Below are 19,985 nucleotides of genomic sequence, written 5' to 3'. Positions count from 1 at the left end.
TCAAAGTTACAGCATCACTGAAAAAAGTTGACTTATGACCATTTTTCAAACTTACGACCCTTGCAGCGTCCCCATGGGTCGTAGGATCAAAATTCAGACAGTTGGCAATCGATTTGTATTTATGACGGCTGCAGTGTCCCAAAATCACGGGATCCCCTTTTGCAACCTTCTGACAAGCAAAGTCAATGGGAAAGCCAGATTCATTTAACAATCGTGTTACTAACTTAACAACTCCAGTGATTCACTTAACAATTGTGGCAAGAAAGGTTGTAAAATGGAGCAAAACTCACTTAACAATTGTCTCGCTTAGCAAGAGAAATTTGAAGCTCAGTTGTGGTAATATATGTCAAGGACTACTTATACATTAAACTGCCACTGCATTCTCCTCCTTTGTTAAATTTTTAATATGTGACCCAATTCATCTCAGAGTTGCCTCTGATGTCTGACTGCCACCGGCCCAATAGGAAACCATCTGGTGCGTCCTGGCTTTTAATGAATGAAAGGCTTGGCTGAACCTCAACATTTAGGTTCGTCTCTGAATGATAGGTATCGTGGCGAAATGTACCGAGTCCTTGGTGCGCTTGCGCACAGGGAAATAATCTCGAAATTACGGCTCAGCCCCAAAGGGGGCGCTAGAGAGATGGACACGGCCGCGGAAACAAAAAGAACCCTATTCCTGATAAAAGTACGCCCAGAGGCTTTGACTGAACAGTAAATTTTGCGCCTGCGCAAACAAGAACAGCTGCATTAAAAAGTCACCGCTAGTGCGCCTGTCGAGATTACCGGCTGGCTAACGACAACATCGGACTCTTGCCTATATTATCATGGCGGTTTCTTTGAAGGGGAGAATTGCGCCTGCGCAGAACAAGAAAAGGTGAAAGGTTAACAAGATGGCGCTGCCCATGATCCCAAGTTGGTGATTATTTTTAAGGGGTAGAAACGTGGTTTGGTGATCTCTCCAGGCAAGGGATCTGAGATGGGGCTTACTGGCTGTCTGACAGCCTTCCAGAGAAGGATCTGGGTGACATCTGTGGGGTCCAAGAAGCAGCTCCTTCAGCGACCTAAAAGCAAGGACTTCGATGGCGTGCCCGGACTCTGCACAAGAGGGCTTTATGGGGGATCTCTGAGAAGGGGACGGGTCTCCCCCGGGGTGCCATGGCTGAATCCTTCCCTCCACGGTGCCCCCCGGTCCTTCCTTGGCTTTCCCCTCGGGCTCTTCTTTGAAGGGCGGCACCGCGGCTTCGCGAAAGCTGCCAAGCCAAAGAGCGTCCGGCATGCCAAAGCCACCGACGAGGCTGCCCCCATTTTCAAATATGTGGGAGACCGAGCCAAAAGGAAAGAACGGGTCTTTGTGTGCGGCTTCACCTACTCGGGGGCTCTGGGCATCCCTTCCTTTATCATCCCAGATGCAGGGAAAAAGCGAAGGCGGATCCAGCCCACGCCTTACCGCCTAGAGGTGATGGAGAAGGTGAGAGGAGGGAAATCTTCCTACTTTCTGGGAGTTGAGTCGTTTCAAGAATGAGAAAGGGACAGCACGTACTTCAGTTGCCACTGAAACCACAGCCAAAATCAGACCCAATAAGGGTTGGGATAGGTGACCACTAGGAAAGCACAGGAAAGTCGGTGTAAGCCCTTTGAGGTAGTCCAGTTGGGAAACCAAAACAAGAGTACTACTACTTTTGTAAGGTTTACAGTAAATAAATTTAACAAATAAATAATAAATCTAACCTGGGAGGGCTGGTGATTCTCTCTCTCTCTCTCTCTCTCTCTCTCACACACACACACCCCTCATACACACACCGCCCCCTCCAAGGCAGCCACATTCCTAACCTGCTTTTGAGCTCAGTTGAGAGAGGGGGGGAGTGAAGGAGAGAGATATATATTCTGCGATATATTCTGTAGTTTGGGGGAGAGAATGAAAGACTTTTGTTGCTTTCCTTGCATGCAGCCAAAAGCAGAAGAAGAAAGAAGCGGAAAGAAGCAGCCAAGTTCCCCCCTCCGTCCTTCCCCCCACTACTTTGTGTTGTTCCTATGCAAGCTTTGTGTTCCTGCAGGCCATGTGCAGCGCAGGCTTGTATTCCCTCACAGCCTGGATTAATTGCTTTGGGGGGTGCTTTGGGGGAGACATTTCTCTGCAGACCACCAAAATTTTCTCATGGACCACCAGTGAATTGCAGACCATCGGTTGATGACCACTGGTCTAGGCCGGGGTCTTCAAACTTGACAGTTTTAAGACTTGTGGACTTCAACTCCCAGAATTTCTCCTCCAGTCATGTTAGCTCAGGAATTCTGGGAGTTAAAGTCCACAAGTCTTAAACTTGCCAAGTTTGAAGACCCTTGGTCTAGGCTGTGGTTCTCCCTCTTGCCTCCCAAGGTTGTTCTCACAGCCTGGTGCATCCAGACAGTGACATCAACAAGGAGATCCCAGAAGAAAGCAAAAACAAACTGCCTCTGTACTTTGTTTTCCATGAAATCAGCAAGAATCAGGCTTGACTTTAAAAATGGAGATCCCAGAGGATGTTGCTGTTATAGCAGTCACTTAGGTGTTAAAGGATATTTCAGGATTGCTACAGGACTTTTTAGAACAGCTTTCCAACTAGGTAACCTTCAGGTATGGAAAGCTGTGGTGTTGCTGATTGTCATACCATTTTAGGTACTAAAATTAGTTTGATTCTAACTATGCTTCATAGATTTCTTCCCCTCACTCCCTGCTGAAACAATCTTATAATTCCACCAAAGTCTGTTTTTTTCTTTGTTTTTATTGTCAGCTAAGAGGTATATCCAGGTAAAACTGATCTTATGTATTATGCAAGAAGATTTGTTTGCAAAAGAAAGATCCCTTTATATCTAGCCTTTAAAATTCCTCATTTTTTTCTAAATGAACAATGGATCTTTGAGGGACCAAAAGAAGCACTCTTTGTTCATAATGAACATAATATAAAGGAACAACATTTCAGCAGTCTCCCTGTTCTAATTCTTGAACATTGTACATCAGTTTCTCAGAATAGATGAATTGTTTTCTCAGCAGATTTTTCTTTCTTTTTTATTAAAGTTTTTTTTATTTTTAACAACAAACATAAACAAACACAAACACAAAACAACAAATAAAACCTTACAGTTATACAGTGTGTCGATTGGTACATATCTCTTGTGCACAATATCAACAGTCCTTTCATCCTGTTTTTATATTACAATTCATAATGTATATAACTACTATCCGCTTCGCATCATATTATTGTCAAATCATTATCAGACTATTTATAAATTCATCTCATCTTTTTTGAGCAAGAATCAACTATTATAAAACCTAGTTTAAGGTATCATTCATTTCCAAATAATCAAACATAGAATATCGTATTATAATCCTTTCCATAGTAAAGAAGCAGATTTTTCAAGCAGCAACTATCTCTGTAACTGTTGTTGCTAAAAGAACAATGATTCAGTTTATCATTTATTTATTTGTATCCTGCCTTTATTATTTTTACAAATTACTGAAGGCAGCTTTTGACATCTCTGATCAGCATTCCTATCCTTGAAAATGCAAAGGAGAAAAAACCCTGACTTTTTGAATTGCTGAATGAGAGCCTGATTAAGTTTCTGTATACAGTATTCTTCGCTTCTTTCTGATGCAGAGAGTTGGGTAGACTTCTTTCCTTTCTTTTTTTGACATTAGAAATGGGGAATTTGTGTTTCCTAAAAATAATATTAGAGTGTCTTTCTTGTTATTCATGATCACTGGCCTGTTAGCTTTGATGAGAATTGTGATTCAAAAATAGTGGAGAAAAACTACAGGTTCCCCATCTTTGTTGTATGCTTGTTTATATCAAGCCATGGCTAAACATCTACTTATTGATTGTTTTAAAGATTTCTTCTGCTGCTTGTGGCTATGGGTTCACACTTCTGTCCTCCAAAACAATGGATATTAACAAGGTCTGGGGAATGGGGCTGAATAAAGATTCTCAGATTGGATTTCACAGGAGCAGGAAAAATAAATGTAAGTATGAAAAACATGCTATCCTTGTTCTTTCACTCCCATGCTTCTAATTGGTTATTACATATTTATTTCATCTTTTAGTCATCTTCCCAGAAAGCTTGACAGAAAAAAAGTAGAACTGTTAAAATTATACAACATTAAAAATAATTACGGATAGTGAAGTCAGGCTAAAAAGCAATCTCTAGACTTAAAATTAATATCTATGATTTTCAAAGATTGGGAAAATGTCTTTGCACTGGAAAACTATTGGGCAGTTGTCAGACAAACCTGTTGCAGGATAATCCTACATTTGGACCAAATGAACATTTGGCATGACCCAGTAAATCTTTCTATAGGTAGTAGCTACAAATAGAACATGTAGTCAAGAGTATATGGTTGGGGACAATAGCTGCTCTAATATCACTGTTGGTAGTCTTGTGAAAACATCTTTCGCCTTTTATTACAAACGCAATGCTAACTATGAACTGGCCCGCCTAGAATGGGTGTTAAATTTTTAGATTTTAAAAAATGGGCATTGCAAGGCCTGCCTTGAAATACATATTACTAGTAGTGACTGTGTTCCTGGCCACGAATAATAGTATGTAAATTGCAGAGTGTGTGAAAGTTAATAACTGAGCATCTTGAAGTAATTTAAATCCATTTATTGTGATATTTGTTGAGTCTTTGTAACTTTCGTAGCAGATTAAAGCTACACTCTGTTTAATACATTGCACATACATTGCAATACATTGTCTGTTTCTTTATTTTTAAGCTAAAGGCTATGAATATGTCTTGGAGCCCAGCCCTGTTCCCTTGCCACTGGCCAAGCCACAGCAGAGCAGAGTTTTGCAAGTATCTTGTGGGAGAGCACATTCTTTGGTGTTAACAGAAGAAGGAGGTTTGATGGTACTTTTATACTTTATAGAAAGAGACTGACACTAAAGTTAATACATAATTTTGTCATCTTATAAGAAATGGGCAGAATAGAGTAGAATAGAGTAGAATAGAATAGAATAGAATTCTTTACTGGCCAAGTGGGGTTGGACACAGGGGTGGGATTCAAATTTTTTAACAACCGTTTCTGTGGGCATGGCTTAGTTGGTGGGCATGACTTGGTGGTCATGTGACTGGCTGGGCGTGGTCAACTCAACATCACTCACATTGAGGCACTCATCTCCTTGCCTGGCCTCTCATGACTGGGGATGTGGCAACAGTTGTAAGTGTGAAAAACGGTCATAAGTCACTTTTTTCAGTGCCATTGTAACTTTGAATGGTCATTCCACACAAGCAAAGTACCAGCAAAGGAGGAAAAAAAACTCCAGAGAAGTTCCTGAGACAGGAAGTCTAGTTCTGCCAAGAATGTAATAAGGGTTAACAGAGAGGCAGTTTCTGTAAGCAACACCAGAATGTTTCCTTCTTGCCTTCCTTACAGGATTAGGCCAGTAATTTCTTCTAACAACTGGTTCTCAGAACTGCTTAGAATGTTAACAACCGATTCTAGCAAATAGGTGCGAACCTGTAGAATCCCACCCCTGGTTGGACATACAAGGAATAAAAAACAAACAAACCTGTAAGGTTTTTAAAGTACTGGTTAAAATATACCAAGGTGGTGTTGTAGTTAAGTATTGAGCTGTGACCTGGGAGATTCTGGTTCAATCCCATCTTTAGCTTAGTTCATGGTGACGTTGGACCAATCGTTCTTTCTCAGGCCAGCCTATCTCATGGAATTGCTGTTCTAGAAGTTAAAATAAAGGGAGTTCCATAGCAATCCATTACCAGTCATGATGATGTCAAAATGGACATTTTTTCCACAGATTCCAAAATGATACGAATTGTGCAGTTTACATCAGCAATGTCATGTCTAATATCAATCCATAAATCGTTGCACAATGATGTCATGGTTTCCTCATTTGCAGATACCTATGGGGAGATTTCTATATCTTAAGCTCCTGGAGGAAAGCCAGGATAAAATTACAAATTTGTTGATTCATGAACAAGTGGCTGTATGGGTGCATTATGGTAAACTATAATCCATAGTTTAGCAATCATATCAGCTGGGTTTGATATTGTGCTTAGCCAAAATCAAACTGTACAGTATGGTAAAAACAAAGGCTTAGCATTAGGTGTCATACAATCTTGGACAGTCTTAGATTAAAGATTAAGCTGGCGAATGGTGATTTTATGTTCAGTACATCTTCCCTGATTATGGACTTCTGTTTGTAGGATGTCCATTTTCTAAAATTTACTGGTGATGGAGGAAAGGGGAAAATTAACTTTGATATTTGATTTACATCTTGCTTAGCTCTATTTCCAGAACCAAACTCTCATGTCTTCCTGAGAAAATCCATATTTACATATAAATGCATATTGTTCTGGGAATATTTAAAAGAAAAAAAATAATTGCATATTCCCTTTTCAGATTTGAGGGAAACAAGATCTTCCTGAAAAGGCATTTTTTTTTAGCTAAGCAGGATATTGGATAGTTACCTGATGGTGTCTCATAATTTTTCTTTCAGTCTTTAGCATGGGCAACAACGCTTATGGCCAATGTGGCCGAAAAGTGATTGAAGGTGAAATATACAGGTGAGAGAACTTGTTTGGTTCTATATAATGGTTCTTGCTGGAAGTGTATCTCTAAGCAGGACTAGGAGGTGTGTGATTGACTTTGCTTAACTGGAATCCTGGTTTAAGAACTATTGGTACTTTTGTTGAGGTAATTCCCCGTTAGGAGAATGAATGCATACAGGGAGACATATAGAGAGTAGTGTTGGAATAATACACACAGAGCACACAGATACACTGTACAGTAAATGTAGGGTTTTGCTTCCAGAAACGTTAAGCAAAGTCCAAAATAGGCAGTCCAAAGTCATTCACAGGTTAAATCAGTCAGTTTTCAATCCAGGGATAATCCAAATATCAAAGTCCAGTGTCAAAAAGCAGTTCAGTATCAGACTTACATCAAATCCAGGAAAAATGGAGGAACGGCAATACTTCCCAACAGAAGGAAACAGAGATACTCACTCAGATACACTCTCTTCTGAGACTCAGACTAAGACTAAGACTAAGACTAAGACAACCCAGGTTTCTGGCTCCATCTTATGGCCGTTTGAGAAACCACACCTAATTACAGTTTTGCCTTTTCTTAAAGATACAGTTTTAAAATGTTTATCCTGGTTTATATATTTCTAACCCAAATAGCTGTTAGGTGACTCATATTCCTAACAACTTTGCATTCTAGAATGTTGACATCTGAAGTTATGAAGGCATGATCTGCTGTCACTGGCTCTCCCTTGTAGTTATTGCTTCATAACATCTCCCACCAGTTCCAACAGGCACCACAAATGGTGAAGGATGCAGAGAAATGTTGCTTAGCAACACCTTAGGGTCAGATCCCTAACATGTCCCTGGAATGGAGGAAGAATTGTTCTAATATTACAACTGATGTAGACCATTTTCTTCCTGTTGGAACTTTTAAGGAAAAAACAGAAAAAGTCTACCTCAAGCATTTCCTCCTCTGTCTATTGATTGGAGTGCTCTGTGATTTCACCTTAATATTCAGCGGAGATTTTTTTAATCTCAGAACAATTCCATGCTATAGTTTCAAATACTAAAAAGCCCTTCTGCAGTGTCAGGAATGTGCTTTGGAAAATACAGGAAGTTAAATAGTGAGTGCTCTGAAACTTTGTCGGTAATAGGCATTTGCTTCAACCACATGTTTAAAATAAACTGTTTAGCTGTTCACGTGATGGCTTGTTTCACTTTCTTGTTATGACTTTTTTTTCCGGGCAAAATGTAGTGAGAGCCAGATCATTAACAAACTGCAAGGATTTGAAGACAGAGTGGTCCAAGTAAGTCGTGCCGAAAACCTGTACCCTCTTTTTGAAGGAAAAACGTGTTGCGCTGCATGAACTTTTCTGTGTGTCTTTGAAAAGGAAACTGTAATATGCTGAATCAGACTAGGGGATCAGTCTAGTTTAGCACTGAGACCCTAGTCAAATTTCATATGGTCTTTCAAGCCAAAGAGATAATTTCAGAATTTGCATAGAAAAAGATGCCAAAATGAACAAAGGTTGAGAAAAATATGGTGTTTTTGCTCATTTTTGGTTGGGATCCCATCTTCTGCTTGTTTCAGCTCTTCCCACAATTACCTCAGATGGGATGCAACTGACTAATCAAAGCTAACTTTTACCTGCAATCTAGAATTTTTCTCAATTGGGCTATGATAAATAAGAGGTGCATCTTAAAAGCTTGGATTTTATCATCCATGGCTTTCTTCAACTCGCAGAAAGATTTTGGCTGCCCAGCCTAGGGATGATATCAAATTGGGAAGGACCCAGGTCAGGAGAAAATTGGCCCACACTGACTACATTCACACAACAGGCTTAACCCATTCAGCTAAAAATGTAGTCACTGCATATTACAGAATGCTAAGTTTGGTTAGCATTAAACTTGGGTTCATTTATTTTGGGAGCGACTCTATTATGTGAACTCAGGAAATGGTTTAATTCATAACCAGCTTAATTGTGCAAACACAGCCATTAAAAAATAAGCAACCCCACAACTTTTCTTTGTTCTAGTCTCAGAAGTCTTGGTTTCATTGATTTGTTTCCCCCTGCCCTTAGGCCTCTATGCCACTCCAGTCATATATGATTCAGGTTCTTGCAGAAGATCTTTTAAATTTTAACAATTCCACAGTCATTTTTGCGAACTACAGGTAGTCCTCGACCTACACTATAATTGAACCCGGAATTACAGTTGTAAGTCATGATGAGCGTAAGCAAGTCATCATGTGACTCTGCCTTAATTTTACAACCTTTTTGGCAGCAGACTTTTAAGTGAACCCTGCAGTCATAAAGTGAAGGCCAGGTTGTTAAGTAAATAGAAATAGGAACTAAATGCTAGTTTCCAGTAATAAAGGGTCCGTGTGATGCTCAGACAGCCATAAAAATGGGCTGTTAACCTGAGCATCCAAAATGTGGTCATGTGACTACCGGCGAGGCTGGCTGTCAAAACTTTGAATCCAGGTTGTATGTAGCTCTGGGGAGGTTTGTCATAATTTCAAGCAGTTGCTAAGCAGCCGGTTGTGAATTGAAGACTACCTGTAAATGCCAAGTTATAATAGAAACATCAGGAGACGGAAAGTTGTTTTAATTCTGGTTTCCTCCTTATGCCTATTTAACTTTAACTGAAAATAGAACGTTTGTTTGGAGCAGCAAGCATAGCATTTAAATCCTAAATTTTTCAATAAACCTTTATGTTTTATTTTGCCTAAAGGTTGCCTGTGGGCAGGATCATAGCCTCTTCCGGACTGAAAAAGGAGATGTTTATTCTTGTGGTTGGGGAGCGGATGGCCAGACAGGTAAAGTGTCTGAGCTGGATCATGCCAGCAATTTAATTTAATTTTGATCTAATAATTGAATTGAATTTAGCAAACAAGAAAAAAAGAAAAAGGAACAAGAAAGAAACACAAAAACGAGATTTATAAGTTGCATATAATTGAAAAAGAATGTTCAAATTAGGTTAATGCTACATATAAGGGTGATATCCCCCCCCCCCCATTTTGCACTTGTTAAAATCAACTCAGTCATAGCAAAGGCAGCCAATATATGGCCAGAACTGTCAATCAGAATAAAAAGTAGCAATTGATCCAATCTGATATACTATGCCCTTATAATGCATCAAACAAAATCTAATATTGCATATTTCTGTTTAGAGAAACCTGAATATTGTATGTGGTGTAATTCCACATGCAAAATTTATATTCCATAAATGGTTTCCAGAACAATTAACTTCACTATCAAACAAAAAGGTTCTTTTTGATAACAGTGCCAACTCTGGAAATTTACTCTCTTGTTATCCCTCTAAAAAGAAATTGTCTGTGATTTCAAGTATTCTAGCAGCTGTCAAGGTGTAGTGCCAACTCTGTATACTTTGTAGGAATCTAATGTTCAGCGGAAAAAGAACTGGCACAAAAATAAATAGGAAAGTTTTTAATTTATCATTGTTTCATTCTGGGATAAATGATTTTCCAGAATTGTTGTGGTTTATGACATTGCCACCATGCAAAGAATGATTCATCCTAACAGCTGCATTGCTAGTGGTGTTTTTGAATCTGTTCAAAACCATAAAAATGGAGACTGGAGCACTGTTGATTTTGCTTCTGAAGTAGAAGTGAATTTAACTATTTTGTACCTATTGAGCAAGTTACTTTGGAAGATGGAAGGCTGCTGTATAAAGTGAAGGAAAGGCATAGAAATGGTTACACCACTTCTAACTTGCAGAATAAATATCTTAATTAAAGAAGAAAGGGGAAGGAGGGTCCCCAATGGCTCAGTGATTAAAGACCCTGAGCTTGTCAACTGCAAAGTTGATAGCCCGGGTTCAAGACCCAAGTGCTACGCCATGGGGTGAGCTCCTATCCTTGCCTCAGCTTCTGCCCACCTAACAGTTCAAAAGCATGCAAATGCAAGTAGATAAATAGGTACCACTTCGCTGGGAAGATAACAGCGTTCTGTGTGCCTTAGCATATAGTCATGCTGGCCATGTGACCATGGAAACATCTTTGGACAACGTTGGCTCCCTCAGCTAAGAAATGGAGATGAATGTTGCCCCCTAGACATGACTGGACAGGGGAAATCTTTACCTTTACTTTAAGGAACAATATTTTTAGAGTCATGGATGAAATAGACCAGAGGTAGTCAAACTGTGTTTCATAGAAGATAATCTGGTTCTGTCTCCTTTGTCTTCCTTCTGATGATTAAGATCAATACTATTTTGAACTAGATTAGATTCTATAGGAGGCTGACCACATTCTGGTGATTTTCATAACTTAATTTAATTAATTAATTTTGCCCTAAACATTATTGGTCAGTTAAAGTCAAAGTTATGGCTATAAATATTACAATAACTGTGCTTTAATTTGTAGCATGAGTTCATGTGCGTGCATATAAAGATGGATGCACGTTATGCGATGATCTGCAAACAGCCCTTAATCATTTTTAGTGGTCTTAGAAATTAAAACAACATAATTTAGAAGCATTGCTTCATTCATTCCAGGAATACGCATATAACAGTATCTTGAATAGAGCCATTATAATGAAAAGTCTAAAGCCCTGAATAATTGATACATCATGCATGCATTTGCCTCTATCTACTTGTTCATGTTCTGTAGAAGTGAACAAATCTTCTTGCTCCTTCGTCTTTCTTAATGTCTTTTTTGCAGTTTGTGGTACAAAAAAACAAAACAAAAACAAGACAGTACCTGTAAAGTTCAGTTCAAAGCTCTGCCTATTTTTGTGTTGGCTGCCATTTTGACTGTGGATCACACCCTGTGGATTAACTCATTCAATAGAACTGAAAATCAGCCTATAAAATGCCCCTCGTGCCAGCTTCTGAGGTGTGGGATCAGTTGCGGAGGAGAACCAGGGACAAGCTCGCGAGGTCCCATTATATTAGCCCAAATTGCTCAATTTGGAGAGAGACAGTTTGTCTAGTGGTTAAAGTGTCCCAGAAACCAGGCGGTTTGTGAGTTCTAGTCCTGTCCTTGGCACGGAAAATCACTGGGCAACTCTGAACAGTCATACTGTCTCAGCCCAGTTCACCTCATATAGCCTATGTTGTTGTGGGACGATAGGAGAAGGAAGGTGTATTGATACGTTCACTACCTTGAGTTATATATGAAGAAAAGGATACGTTATAAAAAAAAGTAGCCTACCTTGCAGGATTTTTGTGAGGATAAAACTAACAGGGTGGAGTTCTATATGCTTAAAGAGCAGTACAAGGTTATCCTTGACTTACGACCACAATTGAGCCCAGAATTTATGTTGCTCAGTGAGGCAGTTAAGAGATTTGTTTCCTCCATTTTGCAACTTTTCTCCTCACAGTTAAGCGAATCACTGCACTCGTTAATTTCGCACCACGGTGGTTAAGTGAATTTCCCATTGACTTTGCTTGTCAGAAGGTCGCCAAAGGGTGATCACATGACCCCAGGACACTGCAACCGTCATAAATATGAGTCAGTTGAATTTTGATCACGTGGCCATGGGGCCATTGTAACTTTTTTCAGTGCTATGGGAACTTCGAATGGTCACTAAGTGAACTCTTGTAAGTTAAGGACTACCTGTAGTGCTTAACTTCCCACACTCCAGTGAAAATATAAGGGAGCTCCAGATTAGAGAAGGTGAACAGAGGCTGGATCTAACAATAAAACTAGGGTTTCTTCATTTTCTTTTTCCACTGTGGGCAAGCTATGTCTCTGCGGACAGTCTAAATCTGTGTTTCTCAACCTTAGTAACTTTAAAACATCTGGACTTCCAACTCCCAGCATAGCTGGCTGGGGAATTCTGGGAGGTGAAGTCCACTTACTTAGTGGCTAAGGTTGAGATATACTGGTCTACAGCAGGGGTCTCCAACCTTGGCAACTTTAAGACTTGTAGACTTCAACTCCCAGAATTCTGGGAATTGAAGTTCACAAGTCTTGAAGTTGCCAGGGTTGGAGACTCCTGGTCTACAGCATAATAGAAAAATAAGCCTAACCTAATACAATATAACCCAAAATATGTGGACCAGAGCTATCACTAAACAAATAGTAAGTTGAGGGCCACCTGCATGTAATTATTAATTGTTAATTATTAACTGGTTGACTTGCCATTAACATGCATATAATGCACTGACTTTCCTCCTCTTTCTCTCCCAACTAGGCCTAGGCCACTACGACATAGCGAGTGTTCCCACAAAACTGGGCGGGGACATTGGAGGCGTCCGCATTACACAGGTCGCAACCTATGGAGATTCTTGCCTGGCTGTATCAGAGACTGGCGAGCTCTTTGGATGGGGAAATTCAGAATATCTTCAGCTGACCTCTGTTACTGAGACGACCCAGGTTAGAATGGTTGCCACTTGCACAACTCGGCAAGGCCTTTTGTGCCACAGGAAAAGAGGGAGGCTTGGATTGGCTGGGAGGGGAGGATACCTTTTTCTTGAGAGAATCACGCATGTGCTCATCTCCGGGTAGCATGCTGAAGGTCTCCTTTTGTAGAACTAGGCGTGGCTAAAATTGACAGGCGAGAGCAGGGAAAAGAAAATTAATTTCTTTGAAATGTCAGGGTAGTTCGAATTACATCAATTACAATAACGTGTCACCAGCTCCGAAACTCCAGCACCAAGAAAACCGCAAGCAAGATTGTTTGGTTGGAAGTGTGAAAACCCGGCATGGAGTGACAAACAAAGTCAGTGCCATGGTTTGTCTCCTGTGCCTTAAATTCCAATGTGTGTGCCTACTCCACGCATCGGCTTCCGCCCGCCGCTAACATCCCACAATCATTGCTCGCACCTAATCTGACAAGCAGCTGACGGCCTGCTTCCGGGATTCCAGCACTTCGCTTCTCCGCTGACCAGCTCCGCCGTGTAGCTGGATCTTCCAGCCGTGTCTCAGCTGCCGGTCTGCTTTCCGAGGCCCAGTTACATCAGCACTTTGCTCAGCTGCTTCTGGCACAGCCTTCACCTGGTGCTCTGTTCTCCCCGCCACATCCCAGCTGATCGCCAGCTGCTTCTTCTGCTGCCGCTCAGCTGATCAGCTGCGGTGAGTTAAGCCTGGCAACCCTGAGACAGCTTGCTGGTGGCTTGCTGTTTTGGGGGTCGACATAATGAGCATGTTAATCATTTTTTCAGTTCAGCCAAGGTTTTTGCAGAACTTGGGGAGCTCAAGTTCTGAACTTTGCATTAGTCAGAATGAAGAGGTCTATCCTAATGTCCCATAAAGTAGAGATCCATAGTAGGCAACAGCATAACTTTCCAGGCATCTGCTAAAGATCAGTGACCCATCAAGCTGAAAGCATAGTCAAAATAAACCAGAAATATCTAATTCTGAAGATGCCTAAAGTGATACCTTCATATTGGACACATACCGCTCTGCCCCAAGCTCAAACGAAGAGCTGGTGGCTGTATACAGGTGGTCCTTGACTATCAACCATTCATTTAGCAACTATTTGAAGTTACAACGGCACTGAAAAATGATTTGCAACCAACCCTCACCCAACCCGTTGCCTCCTCCCTGCAATCACATGATCAAAATTTGGACACTTGGAACCGGCATGAGAGTTGCAGCATCTCAAGGTCATCCGATCACCATTTGTGACCTTCCCACCCAGCGTCTTGACAAGCAGAGTCAATGGGGGAAGCCAGATTCACTTAACGACCACATGATTCACTTAACAGCTGCAGTGATTCGCTTAAAAACTCTGGCAAAAAAGGTTGTGAAATGGGACACAACTCATTTAACAACTGTCTTGCTTAGCAACAGACTTGGGCTCAATTGTGGTTGTAAGTTGAGGACTACCTATACCTGGGCTGCATTTTTTTTGCAGAGTTCAGCATGACACAGTGTTGAACCTTGGTGTGTATGTATGTGGTGTGAATAAATGAAATTTCATGGAGGTCAAACTTGTCAAGCTTTGGATTCGTCTTTGTAAAAGAGACTGTCATGCTTTTCTTTCAGTTCAGTTCAGTACAGTTTATTGATGGTTGTTGACCAGGACATAAAGCTCTTTTTCTGAAAGTCTTAAAATAACAGCCATGTCACATTCTGTATTTCTGCTCATTGCAGGTCAATGTGCCCAGGCATTTGCGCTTCAATGTTGGAAAAGTGAAGGAAGCTTCCTGTGGTGGAACTGGCAATGCCATCTTAACTGGTGAGCCTCTTGGTCATCCCCCCCCCGCCTTTTATGAGTCATGGTGGTGCAGTGGTTAGAGTGCAGGCTACTTCTGCTCCCTGCCAGCTGCCTACAGTTTGGTAGTTCAAATCTCACCAGGCTCAAGGTTGACTCAGCCTTCCATCCTTCCGAGGTGGGTAAAATGAGCACCCAGATTGTTGGGGGCAATAGGTTGACTCTGTAAACCCCTTAGAGAGGGCTGTAAAGCACTGTAAAGCGATATATAAGTCTAATTGCTATTGCTAAACCAGAATAAGATAGCAGAATAAGATAGAAGTGAGCAATATTGTAAGTTGCAATCCTTTATTGTGGGCTGTGCTAGCCGAGGCTGATGGGAGCAAAATACTACTTTTCAGAAGATGGATTTTCTGCCTGTGATTCAAAGTACATTTGCAAAATATCATACTTGTTCCTGGTTGTGTTAGTTGACTCCTTTCTGCAATTTGGTAGTTCGAATCTCACCAAGCTCAAGGTTGACTCAGCCTTCCATCCTTCCAAGGTTGGTAAAATGAGGACCCAGATTGTTGGGGGCAATATGCTGACTCTGTAAACCGCTTAGAGAGGGCTGTAAAGTACTGTAAAGCAGTGCTATTGCTGTTGCTATAATAGTAAAGATACTGTTAGCTAATCTGATTGTGATTCCTATCTAGTTTACCCAGTGAGGCTGATGTACTGATTTTGTGCTAACGCAAAAGTGGGATTTGTGCAAGACTGAACCCATGGCCTGCCCATCTTACCCCACTTCTGTATATACTAGTGTCTTGTCTGAAGCCAGCTGTCGTTATCTTACCTATTTTTGTTTCTGATAATCTAGAGGAAGGCCATGTTTTTGTGTGGGGTTATGGGATCCTTGGGAAAGGACCAAATCTTATGGAAACAGCCATTCCTGAGATGATCCCACCTTCCCTGTTTGGCTTGTCAGACTTCAACCCTAATATTTGCGTGGACCGGATCCGTTGTGGATTAAACCAGTTTGCGGCGATCACTAGTAAGTATCTTGGAGTAAAATTGTAAGTGCATCCGTTTAGGGGGGGAAAGCCTCTTTAGTGAGAATTACTTTAATCTATTTATGTAAGGGGTTGTCTTATAGTTGCCTGCAAACTGTTAAGGTTCTCTCATGTTCCCAAATCTGGAGTTGATTCCCCGCCCCCCCTTCTGTAAATTATATTGCTTTGCGTAAGTATCCAGTATTGATCCCAAAGAATCTTTTGTAGCAATCAAAAGTCCTTTTATAGAGGGACCAGATTGTTGGCGGCAACATGCTGATTTTGTAAACCACTTAAGAGAGGGCTGTAAAACCACAATGAAGCAAGTCAAAGTGCTATTGCTTTTGAATGACATTTGATTTTTTTTCTGTTGGTTTTTAGACCACGGAGAACTCTTTATATGGGGCAAAAATGTGCGAGGATGCTTGGGAATTGGCAGGATGGAAGACCAGTACTTCCCCTGGAGGGTAAGAAATGACCTTGTTATGGTTTGTCACATAGTCAGCCAGATGTTTAGACTGGACTTGGCATTTTTGCCTACCTATTAAGTGCATCCCGCTCTCTGGGATAGGCAGATGTTCTGGGATGTCAGCTGTTCCAAGTATAGCTGCCTTTTGCAATTGACTGAGGGTGAGTTTGTCAATGCCAGTGGGTTTTGTCAGTGCTGAAGGTTTTTGTCAGCTATCGTTATTTAAATGCATATTCTACCCAGCTGCCAGCACCTCTGGGCAGTTTACAAATGATTTAAAATTTGAAAAAACAGCCCATAGAAACCAAGAAACAAAAGAAGGATAGAAATTGTAGAAAAACAGACCAGGTAGAAACAAAATAATCTAGGCTAAAAGGAAGCTTCACTCATCCTCACTGAAGACTTGGATGAAGAGCTTAATCTTCAGGTCCCTTCATAATCCCAACAGGGTGGGGTGGGGCATTCATTCAGATCTTGGGGGCAGCCTCATTCCAGATACTCTTTTGAAGAGTATTTGTTTTTAAAAAGGATCTCGCTGCAACTGTAGGATTGGCCAGCAGTAGCAGCAGCAACCTAAATAGAAATGTCAAATCAGCAGATATCTGTATTCCAGCATCCCGAGCTCCAGAAGATAAATTGGAATGCTCCTGCATTATTAATTGTAGCTTGCCTACCAACCCAGAATATACTATTTTTTTTGCTAATGTGCTTTTTGCTATTTGATTCTGGTCCTTATTAGAAGTTTTATTGGTTTGAAGCAACTACAAAGCTCTACCAAGCTGGAAAATTTTTGAAACTTGCTTTCTTCAAGGTCAACCCTGTTTTCTGGGCTCAGTGTTCAACATAGGAAACCTTTCCAGAGCTACATCCTAGTCCTATTAGTTGAGAGAGTGAGTATGGGGGAATGGAAGTCCAAAATGCTCCAACTGGTTTAAGAGTCTTAGCATATATAGTAGCAATATGCATATTTTAAAAATATTTCAGAAGTGATTTGGACCTCATGGAAACAGCACTTCTTAGCTCCTTCTAAAGCAGCCCAGTCTTTTGCAGCCTTATTCACTAGCTTGAAAAAAATAAATCGTTGCTGCTGCTGGTTTACAGAATCCACTTCTTAAAATTAAGACGGGTGGTTGTCTGGTGCAAATTTCAAAGCAATTTTCTTAGTTGTTTCCGAAGCATGCACAGCCCTAATATGAGCTGTGGTGACGCAGTGGTTAGAATGCAGTACTGCAGGCTACTTCTATTGACTGCCAGCTGCCAGCAATTCGATCATGACTGGCTCAAGGTTAACTCAGCCTTCCATCCTTCCGAGATGGGTAAAATGAGGACCCAAAATTGTTGGGGGCAATATGCTGACTCTGTAAACTGTTTAGAGAGGGCTGTAAAGCACTGTGAAGTGGTATATAAGTCTAAGTGCTATTGCTAAACCAGAATAAGATAGAATAATAAGATAGAAGTGAACAATGTTGTAAGTTGCAATCCTTTAGTATGAGCTAAAGGATTAGTTGGGGGCATTATGCTGGCTCTGTAAACTGCTTAGAGAGAGCTGGAAAGCCCTGTGAAGCAGTATATAAGTCTACGTGCTATTGCTAATGGTATACAGCATCACTACTGGTGACTACTGTAGATGCCAAGCTACAAAATAATGAAACTTTTAACAAAAATAGTTATAAAATTGTGGCACACTTAGGCTTTTTTGGCCATGCCTTCTACTTTTTACATTCCAGCAACTGGAAACCTTTGCAAAGTGCAAGAACAGGCTTCTAAAAAACAATACAACCCTCCTTCGATTCTCCAGCACCTGAAAGCTACATAGGGAATTTGTTCATGCAGGAGAGGCATCCGGTTCTGCTTGGCAGCCGCTAAACAGAACGTGGCAGCTTTTTACCCAGGGTTGTAGGGATCCTGTGCATTGAGGCTCCCCAAGCTCACTATTTTGACAATCAAAATCTACCCTTGCAAAACCAAATGGCATCCAGTATGAAAGGATAAAGTCCAGGGTGCTGGACCTGGAGGTTTTTTTGGGGGAGGGGGAAGGAGTGACTGATCTAGGTGAACTCCATGAACCTTCTACTGGATCATCCTGAATAGAAGTGGGTGGTCTGTATTAGGAACCATGAGACTACTTGAACATAATGCTTTTTGCTAGGCACCATTTGTAAATTTCCAGCTTTTGCCATTTCCTAACCTGGTATGGGAAGACCGTGAAACTGCTAAAAAAAAAAAGGATATTCTTGAAATTTGCTGTAGGGCAGGGGAAAAAAAATGCAAGTGGATTTTAATTTCCCTTTTTCTTCTTCAGGTGACAGTGCCAGGTGAGGTAGTGGACGTAGCCTGTGGCGTTGATCACATGGTCATCCTGGTTAAATCTTTTATTTAGTAGCGTACCTGCGCACGAGTGCCTGTCCAGATGAGTGGGAAGCCGAATTGTAAAGTCTTTGCTGGGGCCCTGCGGTTGGCCTAATGGTGGAGAACTCACTGAAGCTAGGAAACGCTTTGTAAACCCATTGGGAGAGATTGAGCACGCAGTAACTGTAGCCCAAGGAGCAGCTGAAGGAAATACAGACTGCAGTCGGACATTTATTGCTAATGCCAGCCATCCTGAATCTTTTTAAAAAACAGCACTCCTGTTTTCCTGGGTAGTGTAAGCGTGTTACTGTTAAGGTCCAGAAACGGCACAAAAAATAATTATCAGTAAAGGAAAATGTGCTACACTGCAGGGTGTTTCTAACAACTATAAATAGTACTTGCAGATCCTCAAGTTAAGTCTATTTTTTTAAATGAACAGTCTTACAAGAATCTCATAAGATTTCAGTGTAATCATATGAGATCTTGGGAGTCACTTTGGAGATCCATTAAGATTTATGCCATTGGTTAATAAAAGTTATATATCCCATGCCAAAAAGATTGCTGATTCAACAGTCTTTTATTTAAGGGTAAATACTGGGAGATGAACCCTGCTTCCAAATAGCTCTTTCATTATTGTTCCTTCCTGAAGACCATTCCTCTCTCTTTCTAAGACTATTTTCATGGAATTTTTTTCTGGCCTATCCCCACTGATGTCATTTCTGTCACCAGGCGGTTGTGTCCTTACTCTGTCTCAGATATCAGTGCTTTCAAAATGTCCCGGCAAGAGAAATAATTGTCATCCTCTGGCTGAGACAATTCCATGTTGGAATTAACTTGGAACACATGACGTTGGAAAACTTTGCAATACTTTTATGTCGGTGGGCCAGTGTATTTGTTGTGGCTACCTCCCCTGTGTGCCTGGTTTTGGTTGCCCCCAATTGGTACTCAAAATGTGAACAATGCAAATGGAGTAGATTATTTCAGGATCCAATCTGAGTCAGTCACTGGGACCAGAGCAGAGGTGGTATTCAGCAGCTTCTGACCAGGCCTGGAGATTGAGTAGTTTGGAGAACTGGCAAATCCCACCTCTGACTGGAGATTTTACAGTATCCTTCCCCTGCCACGCCCACCAAGCAACACCTGGTAGTAAAAACATTTGTATCCCACCATTGGACCAGGGATTTAGTCTTCCGAGCTTTCGGACTTGGTGCTGGAGCCCATCTTCAGGGAACTTCTCTCTCACCAGAATGTGTGTATCAACTGCCACTTCACACTTTTGCTTGAAGAACCATTGTGGCACAGTGGTTAGAATACAGTACTGTAGACTGACTATGCCCAGAGCCAGGAGTTCAATCCTAATGCGGATCATGGTTGATTCAGCCTTCCATCCTTCTAAGGTCGATAAAATGAGGACCCAGATTGTCGGGGGCAACATGCTGACTTTGCAAACTGCTTAGAGGGCTGAAAAGCACTGTGAAGCTGTATATAAGTCTAAGTGC

The 19,985-nt window shown here is 41.2% G+C and overlaps 1 protein-coding gene across 1 annotated transcript; it reads left to right on the top strand.

Moving 5' to 3' along the window:
• The first annotated feature begins 656 nt into the window (after positions 1 to 656).
• On the top strand, positions 657 to 19,042 carry RCC1L (RCC1 like). Its single transcript, XM_026708574.2, has 11 exons — positions 657 to 1,468; positions 3,865 to 3,994; positions 4,746 to 4,871; positions 6,490 to 6,556; positions 7,770 to 7,821; positions 9,248 to 9,332; positions 12,673 to 12,854; positions 14,577 to 14,661; positions 15,497 to 15,670; positions 16,050 to 16,135; positions 18,440 to 19,042. The coding sequence occupies exons 1-11, from the start codon at positions 977 to 979 to the stop codon at positions 18,515 to 18,517; spliced, it is 1,557 nt and encodes a 518-aa protein (XP_026564359.1). The 5' UTR covers positions 657 to 976; the 3' UTR covers positions 18,518 to 19,042.
• The last annotated feature ends 943 nt before the right edge of the window (positions 19,043 to 19,985 follow it).

This window comes from Pseudonaja textilis, chromosome 1, assembly GCF_049901715.1.
Source record: "Pseudonaja textilis isolate UNSWEBS1 chromosome 1, rPseTex1.2, whole genome shotgun sequence".
NCBI classification, from domain to species: Eukaryota; Metazoa; Chordata; class Lepidosauria; order Squamata; family Elapidae; genus Pseudonaja; species Pseudonaja textilis.
The sequence above is the reverse complement of the archived record's forward strand: the minus strand, read 5'-3'. Positions and strand labels throughout refer to the sequence as shown.